We start from the raw sequence: 22,789 nt of genomic DNA on the forward strand, positions 1-22,789 counted from the left end.
ATTCCCTCCTGTGTGTAGAGGACCATGACAGAGGTTGCAGTGTCCCAAGATGGAGGTTATAGGGGGAACCTATGATGGTAAATGGGGTCCACACAAAGGATACCTCTGGTGTAACCAGGCCAGGACCTTGGTGATGGTCTTCCAGGTCCTGGCGGTTGTCTCTAGATGGAAACGAGCCAGAAGAGCCATGCATTGGTTGGGCTACTCTTCCACACATGCAGCTGCGGTCGATCTCCTCCTCCTCCTCCATGTGTCTAGCTGAAGTCAGTCTCCTCCTCCTACCCACATTGGGCTGGGTTCAGGTTCCTCCTTCTCTGTGTGTCTGGCTGGGGTCAGTCTGCTCTTCTTCTGCTCATGGGGCTGAGATCTCTCTGGTCCACCTCCTTCATGTGTGGGGCCGGGTTGGTCTGCTCTACCTCCTCCACATGTTGTCCCAGGAGATCTCTCCTATATCTCTTTACTTTCACCAAAGCAGTTTCTGATTATTAACTCTGTTTTCTAAATGTATAAGAAATTTAAGGATATCCTTTGTTTTTTGTAAGCCCATGCAGACCTATGACTATTGTTCCTGTATTCTGGATTCTAAACTGTACTGTAAAAGTTAAAATTAGTAAAATGTAAAGCTTAAGAGAGCACTTTATCATGTTGATGTTCTCCAAACTAAAATTATCTGTAACAAAAGTCTCATATGTGTATAAAAATAACAAATTGGGTTGATATTCATTCATTTCATTTAATGTTTTACAACCAGATAAATTAATCTGTTGTCAATAAGTTACATATAAAATTTTGTGTTACTCTTCACATTACAATTGAAATTTCAGTGCACTTTTAAAAATAATGAGAGCCTGATCTGTTTAAAGGTAATATTGTAAAACATAAAAACATTTGCCACCTACCCACACAAAAGAAAAGCTAACAGCCCCCTTAGCCTTTCCCTGATCCATGTTTTAAATGTAATGTTATATTGTGTTAACTAATGGACATATAGACTCAGGAAATAATATATGCAAATTTTATAAAATGACATTTAAGAAAAAGGCAAAATCAGCCTCAAACCTAAAACACTTTACCTAAAACTTGTCGAGTCCCGCCTTACCTGAGATAAAACTCTGCCTTCCACCTACTAAACGTTAGAGTGGCTCCAAAATGAGCTGGACTTCAGCTCATTTAAAGTTATGTTTAGAAGAGTGATACTTTTTTCAAAGATTACTATGATCTCAAAGAGGAATATAATACATAAGACAGCCAAACTTCAAGATAGCTATTACACAAACTAAACATGTTTTTAGTCTTGTTAATTTCATTATTAAAGAAAACAAAGACTATGACTTTGTCTGTGTCAAAGGGTTTTACAAAGGATTAACATCTAGTTAGATGGGACCTTATTCACTCATCCTGACTACCCCAATGGCCATGAAGGTAAATGAACACACAGGGTGGATTTATCTCACCTGAGTCAAGACAACAAAAATATCTCCTGCAAAAGAATGGAAAGAATAAGAGACCACAACCACCCTCTAAAGATAAAACAACAACAAAAAAAGAAATGAAAAATTAATTATGTTTTTTTCTCTTGCTCAGACTTGTTCTAAGGCTAGAACAACTAAAACAATATATTTTAATCAAGTTTATAAATATATATGTATATATTTAATTCACAATATGTATATATTTAATTCACTATATATATATTCATTTATAATATATATATATTCATTTATTTTATATATATATATATATATATATATATATATATATATATATATATAAAAAATAAATGAATGGTCATTACAACCCCATACCTCATTCAAAAGGGGGAAAAGTTATGGGCCAGGATATATGTGCCTTAACCAGACAAACTCCATTTTACTCTGAGACTCCATTTCATATAAGAAATTCTTTTGCCAGGAGAAAACCCTGCCACTGCCATCCTGATCCTCCTTAGCACACCCTGCTTAGAAATGCAAATGTTTCTCTTCTTCTTACACAATGGAAAATTATTCTCTTTTTGGTTCCCATTTTTATTGGCAATGTACCCTAACCACATAGAATAATTGTCTAGATATTAGTAATGATTCTTTCAATTGTTCTCATTTAGGGTTGTTTTGATCCATTTCCCCCTCTGCTTATAATTTTAAAGCTTATGGTTTGTGCGTATGGTTTTGAATCATAGTAACAGCCACTTATGTTTAATGTAGTGATATGCTTTTCTTGTCTTTTTAAACTATAAATGATGTGCTCCAACCCCTGGAATGGGTCAAGTAGTACAGACTTGTGGCCTTCTCTTGGCCCACCAGTGGTGACTAAAAGTTCCAATTCCTATATTGAGTTGGACTCAGTGATTTATTGTAATCTCATTATAACAATAAAGCACTAATTTTCAAAAAGTATAAATAAATATAAATAAGAATAGAGAAAGGGTAACAGAGGGAAGGACAATGGGAGGGACAGAGAAATTACTAGGGTCTGGAGTGGAGCAAATTATATTCCATGTTGTATGATTATGGTATCTGCATTTTTCAAGCCTCCCATGCACATCAATTTTAATGGGAATCCTGTGTTGACAGCCACTGTATGTTTCTTTATAGGAATTATGAGAGGGCAGAAGTGGACTCTTCACCACCTCTCTGGTGAGTCAGTGGAAGGGATTAGTTGGAGTAGATGATGCCCTGGGTGACTCCTGAAAGTTGGTTAGGAATTCACTTAATGAAAAACAGATTGGGTCATTCCAGGAGAAGACTAGCCTGTACAGACAAAAGAAAACAAAAACATGTCACATTTAGGGAGCTTGAGATGTGATAAATGATAACAATCCCTTAAAACATTTTATGGAGGTATAGAGTGAGACAAGACTGAAGAGGCCTGTGTGTCCTGGTGAAGAAGAATCAGGTGTTGCTGAAGGCAATTCGATTTTATCCCGTGGGTGTTGGTAGCATATGGAGGGATTTTAGTAACAGAGAAATGTTAGCTGGGCATCGTGGTACAGTCCTATAATCCAAGTGACTTGGGAGGCTGAGGCAGGAGGATCACAAGTCTAAAGCCAGCCTTAGCAACTTAGTGAGGTCCTAACCTACTTAGCAAGATCCAGATTCAAAATAAAAAGTAAAAAGTCTGAGTGTCAAAGTCAATAAATAAATATTAAAAGACCCATTTTACAAGGCTCTGCCTGGTGGTGAGCAGGGCATTCCCTGGATAAGAGCAGCCTGCAGTCCCATCAAGCAAGTTAGAAGCTCACTGTCCCATGTGGAGGGGAGAGTGTGCAGGCTTTGCAGTCCTTTTCAACATGACCCCATGATGCTCATCTTCTCTTTACTCATTTTCTCTTTCATGAATTCTGATTTCTCTTTGATTTATTGACTTTGTCCTCATTTGCTTCCTGCTTTCCTGACTATCAAAATGATTCTGATTATAAAATGACTGAACTCTTTCTACCTCTGAATGTTGGCTGACTCCAGAAATTCAGTGAATTCACATTTAGTAATAAACTAAAGGCTCTCTGTGGATTTGTGTTCACAAGCAGTTCTGCACCATTTCATAACTATGTTGGGAGAATTCTGGGAGATGTGGAAAGAAATATTTAACCCATTTGAGGCTGACACATCAACCAGGTTTTTGAGAGAATCCCTTGCACCTTCAGCACAATTTGGAATCACAAGTTCTGGCTCCAGGGCCCCACTTCAGGATTAAATTGCCTCAGCAATTTTCTTCTTCAGTGTTAGTTTCATGACTATAACAGGGGAATTAAAACAACCCAACTATAGTTGTCTCACAGACTAAAAATAGGATCCATCATTAAGAGAGATGTAAATGAGCTTTCTAAACTATTAGGTACTCTGTTCCCTTATTGGTTATTTTCAAAAGAAGAAAGGCTCAGGGATGGATTAGGAAGTGAGCAGCCATGATGAAGTCTTCTTACTCTTAACCTCAAAATCTTCATAAGGTTCCCTCTTCCAGAGTGAGGAGGAGAGATAGGATGTCCCCCACAGGGCTAAAATGGTATCTTCAACTTATGCCTTTGTAGGAGACAGAGCTCTGGGCACAACACTTTCAGAAGATCTGGGCCACATTCCAGTCCCTTAACTCATCCTGTGTGGCAATAGGTGAGGCTGAGCCCAGGTTGCAAGGTTAAGACTCTGGGCTCTAGAGTTAGATGATTTAAATTAGAACAGAGGTTCTGGTAGTAATTAGCTAGGTAACCATGGGTGGGTAAGTTAAACTTTGTGGGACTTAGTTTACTCATTCATAAAATAATGACTATAACCACACAAATCTCATAAAGTTGTTGGATGGATTGTGCCAGTTAATGAAGAAGAAGTTCTTAGAACAAAAAAAAAAAAAAAACCACACACACTAGGAAAGACAGTAGAATTAATTGAACATCACCTTCCTATGTTCATATATGAATACAAGACCAATGAAACTCCACATCATGTACAAACACAAGAATGTTATTCTAATTAAAATAAGTTATACTCCATGTATGTGTAATGTCAAAACACACTCTACTGTCATGTATATCTAAAAAGACCAAATTTTAAAATATGGATAAGTAAATAAGTGCTAGCTATTCTTTCCTGAGTTATTGATTCCAGCTGCACCCCTCCCCTGACTCAGGCAATGGCAAGTTCCTACTAAGGTGGATGGCGTAAGGCATCCGTCCTCTGGAGGAGCGCAGTATGTTTCTGGGAATGGGCTGCTTTGTTTTTGTATTCCTTTAATAAGTATAGTTGCGACTTCTCATATGACCATTAAGTATGAAGGAAAAAACATGACTTTCCCAATTAATGCAACTACTTCTAAAGAATAGATCTGTTTGCTCTAAATGCAAAGATTCAGCTGTGGAACGTAAATTGTTAATGTCTAATGAAAAACTCCCTGTATTCCTGTCAAGGAAGTTTTTGAGAAATTAAATTAAAATCTAGAGAAGAAGAATTAATGTTAAGAAGACATATTAGTGCTTAGTACTGGGCAACTTGTTCTTGTTCCTGTGCACAATGGTTTGTGCTCTTACTCTTGTTTGAGTAAAATTAATAAAAAGTTAACCACTTGCTGTAACCATGGCACTGGTTTCCAGTCAGTAAGTCAAGAAAGAATAGTCAAGGTATAGGCCAACAATCTGGGACATTTCTAACTATTATTAAAAGTTAACTAATCAGAAACAACTCAAAGGAAAACACGAACTGAAAGTAAAAATGCTTGCTTATGCATAAGCCAAGATACATTCTTCTATTCTAATTGTAGCTACGTAATATTTTGTTTCTTTGAATAATGATTCCTGTTTTGTAACCACAAAGTACTGTGAACCTGCCAAAATGAAAAGTATATATGATCAGCTTCACAAGTAAAGATTGGGATTTAGCCCCTTCACTTTGGTGTCTGTGTTGTTTCTCCACCCCCCTTTCACCGACTCCTCACCATCCGTTCCTCTCCTGAGACCCCCTGTTGGAGCTGGTCTCCGACAGGTTCCTGTGTGTGGTGCCTTTTTTTTCTTGCACTCCCATTTGACAGACCTCTCTAGATTTTACAGCTCAGGACATCTGTGGCAGGTGTGTCATCTTTCAGTTCCAGTTTATTCCACCTTTTATGCATCCTGATCATAGGATCTCTTGGTTTCTGCATGAACTGGAGAAATTTGGGGACTATAATATACAAGACAATTAGAATAATGAGGAAGGGGTGTGTTTCATGCCAAGCCTGAGATAGGAAGGCAGTGCTGAGTGGGTCTTGTGATTGAGATAACAAGGCTTTTGGACCTCTTAGGTCAACTTCTCCCACATGAGGAAATAGGTCCAGGCAAATCCAAAGCCTCACACTTTCCATGCCTCCAGTCCCATTGATACTGTTGTTTTTATATTTTTCAAAGGAGGAGTGATTTGAAGAAAAGAAAGAATTAATGAGTCAAATCCTGCTGCAAGCTTCAGTAAAGAATTTTTTACTTCACAGTATTTATCCCAATTTGTAGTTCAAAATCTACATGAGTGGAATTTTTGTTGCTGCTGTTTAGTGTCTCTTTCCCCCAGGAAAGGTTAAACTTCATGAAGGCCAAGGTTCTTCCTGGCTTATGTGTAATGCATGGCTCAGATCCTAAAGAATGATCTGAGCCATGCATTACACATGCAGGCATGCAGCCCAGTCACCCTGCAGTGACACTGGGTTGAGGTACATACTTCCTCCAGTGCCAAGAGGGAATGTCCCTAGACCTGACCCTCTCCTCACCAACACATACACAAAGGCCAGAAGATTTGGCCATTCCCTCTCTCAGCCACAAAGCTTAGATACTGCCTGCCCCCCCAAACTGGCAAGATGTAGATAGTCCCTACTTTGAAGAAAGTGCATTTGACAGAGTTACATAAATCATCTTTCTATTTTCTTTTCTTTTCTTTCTTTTTTCTTTTTCCATATTTAAGACTATGACCTCTGAGTTTTGAATGTAAAACATAAACCAACACCATGAGCAATTTACTTGCCAGTGGAAGTCAGAACAGGCTTCTCAAAGAGATGTCACTTGGGCTGATGAAGAACAAGGGGATGGACCATCCCGTGGCAGAAAGAAGCTCCACCATTCAGGATTGATAGGATGTTGTTTCTCATTCCACTATGATTACTTCATTTGGCATCCTTCAATTGCCTGTTTATGTGTGCCTCTCTCAAATCATCATGATATCTGGGGCTGAGTTTCTACTTAACCAAGTACTTAGAGCAGAGATTTATAGCTAAACAGTGAACCAACTTGGTGCCCTTCAACAGATGAATGGATAAAGAAAATGTGTAATATATACACAATGGAATATTACTCAGCCTAAGGGAATGAAATTATGACATTTTTCAGTAAATGAATGGAGCTGAAAAATATTGTGCTAAGCCAATCCCAGAATAACCAAAGGCCAAATGTTTTCTCTGATATGCGGATGTTAATTCACAATAAAGGTCAGGGGTTACTGAAGAATAGAATTACTTTGAATTAGGCAGAAGGGAGTGAAGGGAGGGGAGGGGATAGGAGGTAAGAAGGATAGTAGAATGAATCTACTGGTTGTACAGTATGTGGAGATACATGGGTTGTGTAATCATATGCATAGAGTAATAATGTGTGATTCATTCTATTATTCTTCTCTTTGTATGTTTTATTTTGAGACAGGGTCTAGCTAAGTTGCTTAAGACCTCACTGAGTTTCTGAGGCTGGTTTTGAATTTGCAATCCTCCTGCCTCAGCCTCCAGAGTCTTGGGGATTACAGGCAAAATATAAATTGTTCTACTGTTCAAGATAAATAAGGAAAGACTCTACTAAATAGGTGCTATAGGAGATGTGTTTTGGAGGCTAAGCAGGAATCTCTCATGAGGCACAAAATCATACTAGGAAGATGAAATTGTGTGGGCAAAGTTTTAAGAATGTTTGGATGAAACATTTATTTTGATGAAAGTCTGTTTTTAACAAGAGCAAATATTTTTCAGAGACACATAAGGAGATTTAATGCTAGTGTCTTTGCTTCAGTTTCTCATGATATCAAATAACCTATGGCATTACCAATTACACAGTGATTTATTGATTTCCCACAATATATGAACTAAAAGTATTACAGGAGTTCCAGGCCAGGTACAAAAGCCAGGTCTGGCCACTCACCCCCCAAAACAAACCCAAATGTTTAATTGTGAAAAGCAAGAAAAGAACTTTAATACCAGCCACAATGGGAATACATGCTTTAGGCATATCTTCAGGGTGCTGACATGACCTGAAGGTTTAAATAGAAGAAGAATGGGGAAGTGGGGAAGAGGTATGCATTTTTAAGTAGTCTTGGCCAAACTGTAGTCTGATGGATCATTATCTCAGTTCTAGCACTCTGAGGTGGCTCCTGAGAAGTCCTTATCACTTGAAGTGGGTAAATTTAACTTACTGCACAGTATGTTCATCTACCAGACCTAAAATGCTAGAAGGGGCAGTGTAGGTCCCATGAAATGATTGCTCCTGTTGACGGTACAATCTCCTCATGGTGATCTGACTATAATGCTCTGTCATTCCTGGAAGGAATTGAACAATGACTGAAAACTTCTAGGCACCACACCAGGTCTCTGAAACAAGGTACTGTAAAAGCTGACGATTGAGTGTTCCCTCCATCTTGCCTCAGGTTTCAAGGGGGTATCAGATAGATTAGGTAAATTTGGTTTAATAAATGTGGTATTTCCAGTTTTTAGATGAGCACTCCTTAAATGATTAACATGTCTATGTGCAGAGCTGAGCAGTCAAAAATGTTAAGTTAGTTAATGATACCCAAAGAAGGCAGAACACCAAGCTTTATCCTGCTTTTAAAGTTACCCATTGAACAGCTGTGGACCTCAGAGTCACTGCATTTACCAAAGGTTGCTTCTTGAAGTTAATATTATAAAAGGTCAAAGTAAGACAGTGCATGATTCTTTGCCAACTGCAAAGAGGACACCTGAACCTCCAATTTCAGGAAATGGAGAGAGTGGCCTTTCCTCTGGCTGTAAGGGAAATCAGCCTTCCTTGTGGCTCAAGTCAACCTGATTGTCTGACAACAGACTTGGGTGTCACTCAACAGATCTCACATTTGTGTTAGGCCAATGGAAGTGTCATTTTTTTAAAAAATGACACATTTTTTCATTCAATAGAAAGAAGAATACTATGGCTTCTTCCAAGTTCCCATGTGAAGTCAGGTTTAAAGTAGTGCTGGATGCTGAACCAGGGATATGGCATAGAGAGAAGAAAAAGCATAAAAATTTTGTGAACAAATTGCAAGGAAAAAAATGTCACCATATTCTCTCAGTGGACTCCCTGTAATTGAGTGGACTAGGTTACCCAAAATCTCAACATCAACATAATGTCAAAACATCAGTCCCCCCACCTTTTTTTTACCTAGACTAGGAATCTCTACATTAAGGAAGAGTCAACATACCAAGGAGACATAGCAAGTAAGATGTGCTGGCAGAACGACAGCCTGAACCTCTCAGGAGCACTCACTTATGTTCATGTTTATCAAGTATGAACCCAAGAATTTGGGTCATGAAGACTAAACTTCTTTTAGCTAATTATTGTGCTTTTGGGGTTGGGAGGGGGTATTCTTTAACTGAAGTTGGAAAGGAGAGAATTTACTGATGCAGTTTTCTTTATTATGTGTCACCAACATGTTACCTCCCTCACTGCCTGGTCCAGTTTCTCAGTCAGAGACTGGCTAGTCCTTTATCTATAGAATGATAGTCATGGTTATGTGTGTTTCTCTTTCACTTTATAGATACAGAACATCTTCACATGGGCTATTTAAGAAGATGAGAATGCCTGGGCCAACACCTCTGCCTCTCTTTGGAACTTTCTGCACTACTGGAAGGTGATTGTTGTATCTAGAGTATCTAGGATAATGATGTCCATCTCATTCCACCATCTTTCTTGCCCTCCCACACCCTGCCCACCCTGCCCATCCTTTGCCCAATCAAAGTTCCTCCATTTTTCCCATGCCTCCCCACTCCCTAGATTAGCATCCACTTATCAGAGAGAACATTCAACCTTTGGATTTGGGGCTTTGGCTTACTTCACTTAGCATTAAGTTCTCCAACTCCATCCAATTGCCTGAAAATGCCATGATTTTATTCTTTTAATGCTAAGTAATATTCCATTTGTGTGTGTGTGTGTGTGTGTGTGTGTGTGTGTGTGTGTGTGTATATATATATATATATATATATATATATAAGTTTCTTTATACATTCATCTATTTAAAGGCATCTAGGTTGCTTCCAAAATTTAGCTATTGTGAATTGAGCTGCTATGAACATTGATGTGGCTGTGTTACTATGGTATGCTGATTTTAAGTCCTTTGGGTAGAGGTCGAGGAGTGGGATATCTGAGTCCAATGGTGGTTCCATTCCAAGTTTTCTAAGGAATCTCCATAATGCTTTCTTGATTGGTTGCACCAATTTGCAGTCCTACCAGCAATGTATGACTGTGGGTTTTCCCCTACATTCTTGCCAACATTTATTGTTTCCTGTTCTTGATAACTGCCATATTGACTGTCATGAGATGAAATCTCAGAGTAGATTTGCATTTCTCTGATTACTAAAGATGTTGAACATTTTTTCATATATTTGTTGATCTACTATATATCTTCTTCTGAGAAGTGTCTGTTCAGCTCCTTAGCCCATTTTTTGATTGGGTTGTTTGTTTGTTTATGTTAAGTGTTTTGAGTTCTTTATATATCATGGAGATTACTGCTCTATATGATGTGTGTGTGGCAAAAAATTTGCTCACAAAATATAGGCTGTCTATTCACCTCATTGATTGTTTCTTTTGCTAAGAAAAAGCTTTTTGCTTTGAGACCATCCCATTTATTAATCTTTGATTTTATTTCTTGTGCTTTAGGAGTCTTGTTAAGGAAGTCGGGGCTTAATCCAACATGATGAAAATTTGGACCTACTTTTTCCTCTATTAGGTACAGGGTCTCTGGAGTAATTCCAGTCCTTGATCCACTTTGAGTTGAGTTTTGTGCATGATTAAAGATAGAGATTTAATTTCATTTTGTTACATGTGGATTTCCAGTTCTCCCAGCACCATTTGTTGAAGAGGCTATCTTTCCTCCAATGTATGTTTTGGTGCCTTTTTCTAGTATGAGATAACTGTATTTACATGGGTTTGTCGCTATGTCTTCTATTCTGTACCATTGGTCCACAAGATGAGTTTTGTGTTTCAACAAAGGCAGAATCAGTTATATAAAATCAGCATTAATTGGATGATTTTTAAAATTATTAAAATGTAAGTTCACTGAGTTGAATGTAACATGTTCCATAAGGAATGTGAATTTTAACCAAGCCTTTGTGGTTAACACAGTTAGGTGTTTGACTCAGGGCCTGACTCCTGAAGAGAAATTAATGAGATCTATTTCAGAAGATCAGAAGAAAAGCTGCTCTATGCTCAGATTTCCTCTCCCAAAAATCTGAGAATTTTTTAATCATATTTTAATTCTATAATTCTGAGACCTAAAGTCCACCTGAGAATTCTATACTGCTGTTCCCTCTGTAAAAGCAATCATTTCCTTTTCATACTTCCCCAGTCAACTACTACTAGATAGGAGCTAAGATCCACATTGTTGGGGACTCCCTTTGCAGCATGAAAATATCACCCCTGAAACTTAACAACAGGAAGATTCATTTTAAGTGTCATAACAAAAACTTAGAGCAAGTATTTAATTTGCTGACTCCTGTGTGTATTGGTGCCATTTCCCTTTCTTTTCTACACTGAGCTAGGAAACTTGAAGATGACTCCATTTTGTCATTCATCACTCATTTGTTCTCACTCAACAACATGTTTGAGGACCACTGTTATGTTGTAAATATGAGGTGTCCCCCAAAAGCTCATGTGTGAGACTATGCAAAAAAAAATTCACAAATAAGGTGATTGGCTTATGAGGGCCTTAATGTGATCAGTGCATTAACTGTTATAACTGTAAACAGGTAGAGTGTGGCTGGAGGAGGGGAGTCACTGGGTCCTGCCTTTGGAGATTATATTTTGTCCTTGGTGAGTGAGGTTCTCAATCTGCTTCCTGGTGCTGTGCCCTGAGCTGCTTCCTTCCATCACACTCTTCTGCCATGTTGTTCTGCCACACCATAGACCAGAACAAAAGAATCAACCATCTTCGAAATGAGACCTCTTGAAACAGTGAGCCAAATAAATTTTACCTCTCCTACATTTTTCTTTTCAGGTTGTTTGGTCATAGCAGTGAAAAGATGAACTAAAACAATCACATAAACTTTGTAAAATTAAATTCACTGGTGCCTTTAACTTCATAATTTTTCCAGTATTCTAGGGGATTCATAAGATAAATGAAAAAAAAATCTGGAAAAAGAACAAGTGAAGTGTGATTGTGAATATCCCTGGGAAACTCACTCACTTTCCCTTAGTTTTAGTTTTCTCACATTCATGTGGAGGAAAGAATTCAAAAGTTGGCAGGATTCCAGAAACAAAAAACTAACACAACAATGATACAGAAACCTAGAAGCTTTATATTTATACTCAAAGACAACTAGCCAAACAGTGGCAAACACCTGCAGTTCCAACTACTCTCAAGGATGAGGCAGGAGAATAACAAATTAAAGGACAGCCTGAACGACATAGAAAATATGGCAAGATCTTGTCTCTCTCCCTCCCTCCCTCTCTCTCTCTCTCTCTATTTGTAGATATATATATAGACAGATAGATATAGATAGGTAGATATAGATATAGTACAACACCTAGAAAATTCAAGATACACTATAAACTCCCTTTTCAAATATTCCCTCTGTTTTCTCTTCTTTTCCTTCATATGTCTTAGAATAGGTGCTTCTCTCCACCTGCCAGCATTGGACAATAAGTCTGATGACAATGGATTAGAACCAACTAGAATCAGAATTCAATATGTTCAAAATAACAATATAATTTCTTTTTCCCCTCTTCCCCCGATTTTTGGAAATATGAACCCAATGTCATGAAAATATGGGAAAATGTGGGAATGAGTATTCTGGAAAGTTTTCTTAGGTAGACTTGATGTCATGAGGCACCCCACTGCATGAGGACAATGCCAGTCCAGATGTATTACTGGTGACTAATTATTATAAAGCTTTTGGAGGCTCCTATTCCTGCCAAGGGTCCCATATGTCACCTGGTGTCAGGACTCAAAGCCAACAACACCACACTCCTGACTTTTCTCAGTCTATGAAGACCCAGAAATTCCTGGTCACAACTTTTATCCAGTGCCCAGTCAATCCTCCCTTTTCTAATTTTCCTTCCTTACAAAACATTTAATAATGCATAGGAGGCATTACTTCAAACCCTTCTAATATATGCACCATGCATGGCTTTATCTCCTTTCAAGATAGTCACTTTGATTACAAGTCAAACACCCTTATATAAATTTTGGGTTTATCATGTGCATTTGAAAGAAAAGATGAGAGACAGAGATAAACATATTGGGACATGATTTGTCCTCTGTTTTATTTTAATTTTATCTACAAGTGTAAACTCTTGGGGGCAATTAATTTGTTTTTAATTGTCAGGTGTTTTCAGCAGAAGTATATTCCAGGATTTCTTTGCCAACATCATTCTATTGACTATGAAGAATGGATGTCCAGTACATTTAAACCACTGTGTTCCCCATGGGCTTATGTTCTTCAGGATCTGGTAGAGTGAATTCAGCTAATTTCAGCAACTGTTTCCTTAATGCTGTTTGGTGAAAGCAGCACAACATGTATTATTGTAGTTCTTGTATGCTATAAGCAAGTGGGAGAAGGCTTTGCCTCTTCCTACCTCTTCATCTTCTCTCATCAAGTTCTCAAGAACAGGCTGACCACAGCATCCTGCCTAACTGGCATGGATCATAAAGGGCATGTCATAGAAGGGAAAGAACACACAGGGCTGAATCTCCACTGATACAACACCAGCATCTGAAGCCCTTGTAAGGACTTAATAATTTACTTTCCTTCAAATTTTCACTAATCCAATACTCTTTCACAGCAAAAGATCAATCAAGAACATGAGCTGAGAATATACAGAAGAGGAGAAACTCTTTGCCACCTGCATCTCATTTATGGTGTTAATTTCCAGGATATACAAAGAACTCAATAAGATTACCACCAAACAAACAAACAAACAAAAAAACCAAATAACTCAATCCATAACTTGGGAAAGGAATTCAACAGATCTTCTCAAAAGAAGAAATACAAATGATCAATGAATGTATAAAAAAAGGTTCAACATCTTTAGCAACTAAATAAATGAAAATTTAAAACTCCACTGATAATGAAATATTTTAAAATACAAAAATTGTTGCGAATGGAATTGAAAATGCATATAAACCATTTAGACTTCTCTGATCAGGCTCTCCTTATGAAGAATTTTTTGTCTTTAAATATCTCTTCCCTACTTCAGCTATATGACCTTCATTTTATGAAAATCAGACTGGTTTCTATGGCCAGAATCTCACTGTGTATCATATCCTAATTTGACCTTGTATCTAGTGTCACTGTTCATTATTCAATTAGGCATATGGGTTATGGAACATCAGTCTGGATTCCTGGGGGTCACTCTAACTGCAGTTTAGTTTAATCAGCTCTTCTTTACCATTACAGGTTGTGTGATGATCCACAGTCAATGTTGGTTATTGCAGATCCAGAGATGATCAAAACAGTGATGGTTTGTTTTCACAACTCAGCTGTAAGCATTTATTTTTTAAAATGAGATTTTTAAAATTAAATTTGTGTCTTAAAATGATTATACCTTCACAGAGGATTGCTCCAAAAAATATACAGGGAGGTTTCATATACCATTTCTCCTGCATTCCAACAGTTATGTTTTACTAGCACATTGCTTATCTATGAATATAGTCTAGTCCTCTTACTATAGCAACCAGAAATTGACATTGATACAATTCTCAGAACGTATTTAGATTTCACCAGTTTTTTTATGTGCTTCATGCATGTGTAACTATGTATGTCTGCAAATTTGCTACTGTGATTAATGTAACTATCATCTAGTCCAGAAAAAGTGTTCCCCAAGACCTGTCTTACTAGTCTTTTAGAGTCTGAATGTGTATCTTGTCTTTTCCTCTTAACAGAGTCTTCATTAAAGCAAATATGGTTTTATTTGGAGGAGACTAATATATTAATATTTCTTTGTGGTTTAGGCATAATATCTGAAAATTCTTTACTTCTGACTTCTGTTTTTCTTCTTTCTCTTCTAAAAGTTGTACTTTTATTCTTTGCATTTAAATCTATGATGTATGTCATGTTCATTGTTAAACAAGATGAAGTTTGGTTTTGTTGTTTCATTTTATTGACCTGTGAATGTCCACTTGTTCCAGCACCATCTTTAGAAAGACTGTACTTGCAGCACTTCCAAGCTCATTCTCTGAGGCCAATATCACCCTGATCCCCAAACCAGGCAAGGATACCAATATCTCTAATGAACATAGATGCAAAAATTCTCAATAAAATTCTGGCAAATTGAATAAAATCATGTCAAAAAGATCATGCACCATGATCAAGTGGGGTTCATCCCAGGGATGCAAGGTTCATTCAACATATGGAAATTAATAAATGTAATCATCTCATCAATAGACTCAATGATTAAAATCATATGATCATCTCAATATGTGCAGAAAAAAAGCATTTGACAAAATACAGCATTGCTTCATGTTCAAAATACTAGAAAAACTAGGGATAACAAGAACATATCTCAACATCATAAAGACTATCTATGCTAAGCCTCAGGCCAACATCATCCCAAATGGAGAAAAATTAAAGGCATTCCCTCTAAAAACTGGAACAAGACAGGGATGTCCTCTTTCACCACTTCTATTCAATATAGTTCTTGAAACACTGGCCAGAGCAATTAGACAGACAAAAGAAATTAAAGGGATACATACAGGAAAAGAATAACTTAATTAGCACTATCTGCTGATGATATGATTCTATACCTACAAGACTCAAAAAGCTCCAGCAGAAAGCTTCTAGAACTAGTGAATGAACTCAGCAGAGTAGCAGGATATAAAATCAACACCCATAAATCAGAGACATTTCTATATATCAGTGACAAATCCTCTGAGAAAGAAAACTACCCATTTACAATAATTTCAAAAAAAATCAGATACTTGGGAATCAACTTAAAGAAAGACATAAAAGATCTACACAATAAAAATAACAGAACCCTAAAGAAAGAAATCATAGAAGACCTTAGAAGATAGAAATATCTACCTTGCTCTTGGATAGGCAGAATTAATATTATCAAAATGACCATACCACCAAAATCACTATACAGATTTAATGCAATTCCAATCAAAATCCCAAAGGCATTCCTCATAGAAATAGAAAAAGCAATCATGAAATTCATCTGGAAAAATAAGAGACCCAGAATAGCTAAAGCAATCCTTAGGAGGAAGAGTGAAGCAGGTGGCATCACTATACCAGACCTTAAACTATACTACAGAGCAATAGTAACAAAAACAGCATGGTATTGGCACCCAAAACAGACTGGTAGACCAATGGTACAGAATACATGACACAGAGACTAACCACAAAATTACATTTATCTTATATTAGACAAAGGTGCCAAAAACATGCATTGGAGAAAAGATAGCCTCTTCAACAGATGGTGCTGGGAAAACTGGAAATCCGTATGCAACAAAATGAAATTAAACCCTTTAATCTCTTTTATCTGTCTAATTGCTCTGGTCAGTGTTTCAAGAATTATATTAAATAGACGTGGTGAAAGAGAACATCCCTGTCTTGTTCCAGTTTTTAGAGGGAATGCTTTCAACTTTTCTCCATTTAGAATCATGTTGGCCTGGGGCTTAGCATAGATAACTTTTACAACATTGAGATATGTTCCTGTTATTCCTAGTATTTCTTGTATTTTGTACATGAAGCAGTGCTGTATTTTGTCAAATGCTTCTTCTTCATCTGTTGAGATGATCATATGGTTCTTATATTTAAGTCTATTCATGTGATGAAATACATTTATTGATTTCTGTATGTTGAACCAACCTTGCATTCCTGGGATGAATCCCCCTTGATCATGGCACAGTGTATTTTTGATATGTTTTTGTATTTGATTTGCCACCATTTTATTGAGAATTTTTGCATCTATGTTCATTAGATATTGGTGTGAAGTGTTCTTTTTTTGATGTGTCTTTGCCTGATTTTGGAATAAGAGTGATATTGGCTTCATAGAATGGGTTTGGAAGTGCTGCTTCTTTTTCTATTTCCTGAAATGATTTGTAGAGTATTGGTATTAGATCTTCTTTAAAGGTCTTGTAGAACGTGGATGTGTATCCATCCATTCCTGGGCTTTTCTTGGTTGGTAGACTTTTGTGGTGTCTGCTATTTTATCACTTTAAATTGATCAGTTTAAATTCTGTATATCATCCTGATTCAATTTGGGCAAATTATATGACTCTAGAAATTTTTCAGTGCCTTTGATATTTTCTATTTATTAGGGTACATATTTTCAAAATAATTTCTTTTTTTTTAAAGAGAGAGTGAGAGAGATAGAGAGAGAGAGAGAGAATTTTAATATTTATTTTTTAGTTATCGGCAGACACAACATCTTTGTTTTGTATGTGGTGCTGAGGATCGAACCCGGGCAGCACACATGCCAGGCAAGCACGCTACCGCTTGAGCCACATCCCCAGCCCCTCAAAATAATTTCTAATTTTCTTCTGTATTGTGTAATGTCTGTTGTGATATTTCCCTTTTCATCATGTATGTTAGTAATTTGAGTTTTCTCTCTCCTTCTCTTCATTAGCATGGCTAAGGGTCTGTCAATTTTATTTTTTTTCAAAGAACCAAATTTTTGTTCTGTCAATTTTTTAACTTGTTTCTTTTGTTTCAGTTTCATTTTTTCAGCTCTGATTTTAATTATATCCTGTATTCTGATGCTTTTTGTGTTGATTTGTTCTGATGCCTTTTTTGTTGATTTATTCTAGGGCTTTGAGATGTTGTGTTAAGTCACTTATTTGTTGACTTTTTCTTCTCTTAAGGAATGAACTCCATGCAATGAACTTTCCTCTTAGAAATGCTTTCATAGTGTCCCAGAGATTTTGATATGTTGTATATGTGTTCTCATTCACCTCTAAAAACTTTTTAATCTCCTCCTGGTCTCTTCTGTAACCCATTGTTTATTCAATAGCATATTGTTTAGTTTCCAGGTGTTGGAGTGGATTTTACTTCTTTTTTTATCATTGATTTCTAATTTCATTCCATTATAATCTGATAAATTCAGGGTAGTATCTCCACTTTTTATGTTTTCTAATAGTTGCTTTGTGGAATAATATATGGTCTATTTTAGAGAAGGTTCCATGTGCTTTTGAGAAGAAAGTATATTCTCTTGTTAAGGATTACAATATTCTATATATGTAAGTTAAGTCCAAGTTATTGATTGTATTATTGAATTCTAGAGTTTCTTTGTTCAGCTTTTGTTTGGAAGATCTATCTACTCATGAAAGAGATGTGTTAAAGTCACCCAAAATTATTATATTGTGGCCTATTTGACTCTTGAACTTGAGAAGAATTTGTTTGATGAACATAGCTGCACCATTGTTTGGGGCATATATATTTATGATTGTTATGTCTTTTGGTGTATGGTTCCTTGACCAGTATGTAATGTCCATCTTTATCCCTTTTGATTAACTTTGGCTTGAAGTCTACTTTATTTGTTATAGGATGGAAACCTCTGCTTGCTCCCACAGTCCATGTGAGTGTTACAATTTTTTCCAACTTTTCTCCTTCAGTCTGTGGATGGCTTTTCCAATGAGATGAGTCTCTTAGAGGCAGCATATTGTTGAGTCTTTTTTTTTTAAAATCCAATCTTCCAGCATTTCGGAAGATGGCGGCGAATGGAGTGCATCACCCCTGTGTACCGCGTCACCGCGCGGGTGAATGACGACTTAGAATGGCCAAAAAACTATCTTGTTAGGAATTTCCAGCAAAATTGGGGTGCACTGAAACCTAGAGGAAGGATTTCCATCGCCTGAGGATCGGTTACTGGGGCTCAACAGCGAGTGATTTGTCCGCCCAGAGATTCAAGCTGCTTATTCAGCGGCTCACCCCGCTGCTAGAGACTGTGGCATGCGCCAGGAAACGGTGTCCATAGAAACAGTGAGCTAGCAATGCAGAGAAATGGCGCTGCTGATTCTGCGGGCTCTTGCCAGCTGTGCCCTCACTGTGCTCAGTGCTGAATTCTGGGTTTGAGACAGGGGAAGGAAGCAGTCCAGTTCTGTCCTCCACACCGGTCAGACCACCGAGGAAGCCAGTGGCCACCATCTTGGAGAGCTGACATCACCATCGCCAGTTTTAGACTGATTGCAGCTCATTCAGCAATAGAACAGGTCTGTGACATTTAGTCCATCTCCCATACAGCAGGGAAATCACATAAAATCACTACCCGGCTTTCCGGGGGTGTGATTAACAAAGTGAGTGTGAGTAGAGGCATAGGGGAAAGGTAAAGGCACCTGACCCCCAACTCCTCCCTCCCACCAGCGACGAAAACGAAACCTGTTTCACCAGCTCTAGGAGGAGGGGCTAGCGGAGGGAATCAAAACAATAAGGTGCCAGTTCCCAAAAGCCACGCTCCATGTCCAGGAAACTGCAGGCACAGAGCGTAGCTTGAACTGCCAAGAGGTATCACACTGGAAAAGGCCTGGCTGACAGGAGAAGCCAGGGGACTAGAAACCAGGAATAAACCTAAGCTAACAGCGTTTGAGAGACACCAGTGGGGGTAGGAGGGAGCAGCCTCACATGGATTGTTTCCTACAGCCAGAGGGCAAAAATCTTGGCCCAGAAGGCACAGCACTACCTACTGGAAGCGAAGAAAATAGAAGCCTAAGAGTGTCCCTTTTTTCTTTTATTTTTTTTTAATTTTTTAATTTTAATTTTTTTTCTTTTATACAATTATACTATTTTTTTAAATGTAATTTTTACTTTACTGCATTTTATTATTTTTTTATTATCATTTCCTTTTCTTTTCTATTCTTTTCTCTTTCTTTCCTCTCTCCCTCTCTTTCTTGGTTTGCTTCCTTACATTTTCCCCATCTTTCCTCTTAAGCATGACCACCCAGATTACGTACAACTTACTAAATGCAAATAGATGAATACTACAAATCGGTCCATAGTGTGCCTAAGCCCTTAACTACCCCCAAGTACTCCTGTCTATTCTCTTGTTACTATCCACCTGCATTTGAGCAACTCCCCAAAGAAGCTAACATATACTAACCTCCATACCATCAAAGCACCCGACCTCAACAAAAAAATCCTAAGTTCAAACCTCAATTCTATACATGCCATCAAATTCTGTAGGCCTCTAGTGAAACTAATGAATTTACCTTAATTCACAATTAAATCCAACATCTCTAGACATTGTCTCCCAACACAAAGGAGAGATATTGGAACTATAAAAACCAAAACAAATTTAAAGAAGAAAACAGAAACACAGCAGTCAAACAGAGTTGGAAAGCAACGTGAGCACCATAAAAAAAACAAGGGAAAAAAGGATTACAAACAATGCAGGACAACTTAAATTCACAGGAGAACCTAGAGGCTTCAGAAAAATAGACAGAGAAAGAACTCAAGGCATACCTAACTCAGATGGAATGGAATCTTAGAGAAGACATTAGACAGCAAGTCCAAACAATGAAAGTATACTTTGAAAAATGAATTAAATAGGCAAATTCAAATGACAAAGAATGAGCTATACCAGGAGATAGAGATTTTTTAAAAAATCAAACAGTAATCCAAGAAATGCAGGAAACCATAAAACAAATTAAAAACTCAAACTCAAATAGACTAGATCAAATAGAAGTCAGAACATCAGATAATGAAGACAAAATGTATCAACTTGAAAAGAATACAGTCAACACAGAAAGGATGCTAAGAAATCACCAGCAATCTATCCAAGAGATATGGGATGTTATAAAAAAAAAAACCAAACTTGAGAGTCATCGGGATAGAAGAAGGTATAGAGGAATGAACAATCTATTGATGAAATAATCCTAGAAAACTTCCCAGATATGAAAGATGGAATGGATTGCCAAATCCTGGAAGACAGATGAAAGAAATTAAAGACATAAAAATAGGAAAAGAAGAACTTAAATTATCACTATTTGCAGATGCTATGATACTATATCTAACAGACCCAAAAGGGTCTACAAAGAAACTACTAGAGTTAATAAATGAATTCAGCAAAGTGGCAGGATATAAAATCAACACACATAAATCAAAGGCATTCCTGTATATCAGCGACAAATCTTCTGAAATGGAAATGAGGACAACCACCCCATTCACAATATCCTCAAAAAAAATACTTGGGAATCAACCTAGCAAAAGAGGTGAAAGATTTATACAATGAAAACTACAGAACCCTAAAGAGAGAAATAGAAGAAGACCTTAGAAGATGGAAAAATATACCCTGTTCATGGATAGGAAGAACTAACATCATCAAAATGGTGATATTACCCAAAGTTCTCTATAGGTTTAATGCAATGCCAATCAAAATCCCACAGCATTTCTTGTAGAAATAGATAAAGCAATCATGGAATTCACATGGAAAAACAAAAGACCCAGAATAGCAAAAGCAATTCTAAGCAGGAAGTGTGAGTCAGGCGGTATAGAAATACCAGATTTCGAACTATACTACAGAGCAATAGTAACAAAAACAGCATGGTACTGGTACCAAAACAGGCGGGTGGACCAATGGTACAGAATAGAAGACACAGAGACCAATCCACAAAATTGCAACTTTCTTATATTTGATAAAGGGGCTAAAAGCATGCAATGGAGGAAAGATAGTATCTTCAACAAATGGTGCTGGGAAAACTGGAAATCCGTGTGCAACAAAATGAAATTGAATCCCTTTCTCTCGCCATGCACAAAAGTTAACTCAAAATGGATCAAAGAGCTTGATATCAAATCAGAGACTCTGCGCCTGATAGAAGAAAAAAGTTGGCTCCAGTCTACATATTGTTGGGGCGGGCTCCAAATTCCTTAATAGGACACCCATAGCACAAGAGTTAATAACTAGAATCAACAAATGGGACTTACTCAAACTAAAAAGTTTTTTCTCAGCAAGAGAATCAATAAGAGAGGTAAATAGGGAGCCTACATCCTGGGAACAAATTTTTACTCCTCACACTTCAGACAGAGCCCTAATATCCAGAGTATACAAAGAACTCAAAAAAAATTAAACAATAAGAAAACAAATAACCCAATCAACAAATGGGCCAAAGACCTGAACAGACACTTCTCAGAGGAGGACATACAATCAATCAACAAGTACATGAAAAAATGCTCACCATCTCTAGCAGTCAAAGAAATGCAAATCAAAACCACCCTAAGATACCATCTCACTCCAGTAAAATTGGCAGCCATTTTGAAGTCAAACAACAAGTGCTGGCGAGGATGTGGGGAAAAGGGTACTCTTATACATTGCTGGTGGGACTGCAAGTTGGTATGGCCAATTTGGAAAGCAGTATGGATATTCCTGGGAAAGCTGGGAATGGAACCACCATTTGACCCAGCTATTGCACTTCTCGGACTATTCCCTGAAGACCTTAAAAGAGCGTACTACAGGGATACTGCCACATCGATGTTCATAGCAGCACAATTCACAATAGCTAGACTATGGAACCAACCCAGATGCCCTTCAATAGATGAATGGATAAAAAAAATGTGGCATTTATACACAATGGAGTATTACGCAGCACTAAAAAATGACAAAATCTTGGAATTTGCAAGGAAATGGAAGGCATTAGAGTAGATTATGCTAAGTGAAGCTAGCAAATCCCTAAAAAACAAATGCCTTCTTTGATATAATGAGAGCAACTAAGAACAGAGCAGGGAGGAAGAGCAGGAGGAAAAGACTAACATTAAACAGAGACATGAGGTGGGACGGAAACGGAGAGAAAAGGGAAATTGCATGGAAATGGAAGGAGACCCTCATTGTTACACAAAATTACATATAAGAGGTTGTGAGGGGAATGGGGAAAAAAACAGGGAGAGAAATGAATTGTAGTAGATGGGGTATAGAGAGAAGATGGGAGGGGAGGGGAGGGGGGATAATAGAGGATAGTAAAGGTAGCAGAATACAACAGTCACTAATATGGCATCATGTAAAAATGTGGATGTGTAACTGATGTGATTCTGCAATCTGTAATAGGGGTAAAAATGGGAGTTCATAACCCACTTGAATCTAATGTATGAAATATGATATGTCAAGAGCTTTTTAATGTTTTGAACAACCAATAAAAAAACTATACCTTTCTCAGTTTTT

The 22,789-nt window shown here is 37.4% G+C and overlaps 1 protein-coding gene and 1 pseudogene across 1 annotated transcript in view; one reads left to right on the forward strand and one right to left on the reverse strand.

Moving 5' to 3' along the window:
* LOC139702888 (cytochrome P450 3A21-like) overlaps positions 1-22,789 on the reverse strand; it is a 251,432-nt pseudogene that overhangs the window by 157,280 nt on the left and 71,363 nt on the right.
* The window catches only part of LOC114106093 (cytochrome P450 3A19-like), a 49,275-nt gene continuing 35,699 nt past the window's right edge, over positions 9,214-22,789 (forward strand). The window contains exons 1-2 of the mRNA XM_071605742.1: positions 9,214-9,338; positions 14,101-14,164. Of these exons, the coding sequence (XP_071461843.1) occupies positions 9,214-9,338; positions 14,101-14,164 (189 nt within the window). The remainder of the gene's footprint in view (positions 9,339-14,100; positions 14,165-22,789) is intronic.

This window comes from Marmota flaviventris, chromosome 19, assembly GCF_047511675.1.
Source record: "Marmota flaviventris isolate mMarFla1 chromosome 19, mMarFla1.hap1, whole genome shotgun sequence".
In the NCBI taxonomy this organism is placed as follows: domain Eukaryota; kingdom Metazoa; phylum Chordata; class Mammalia; order Rodentia; family Sciuridae; genus Marmota; species Marmota flaviventris.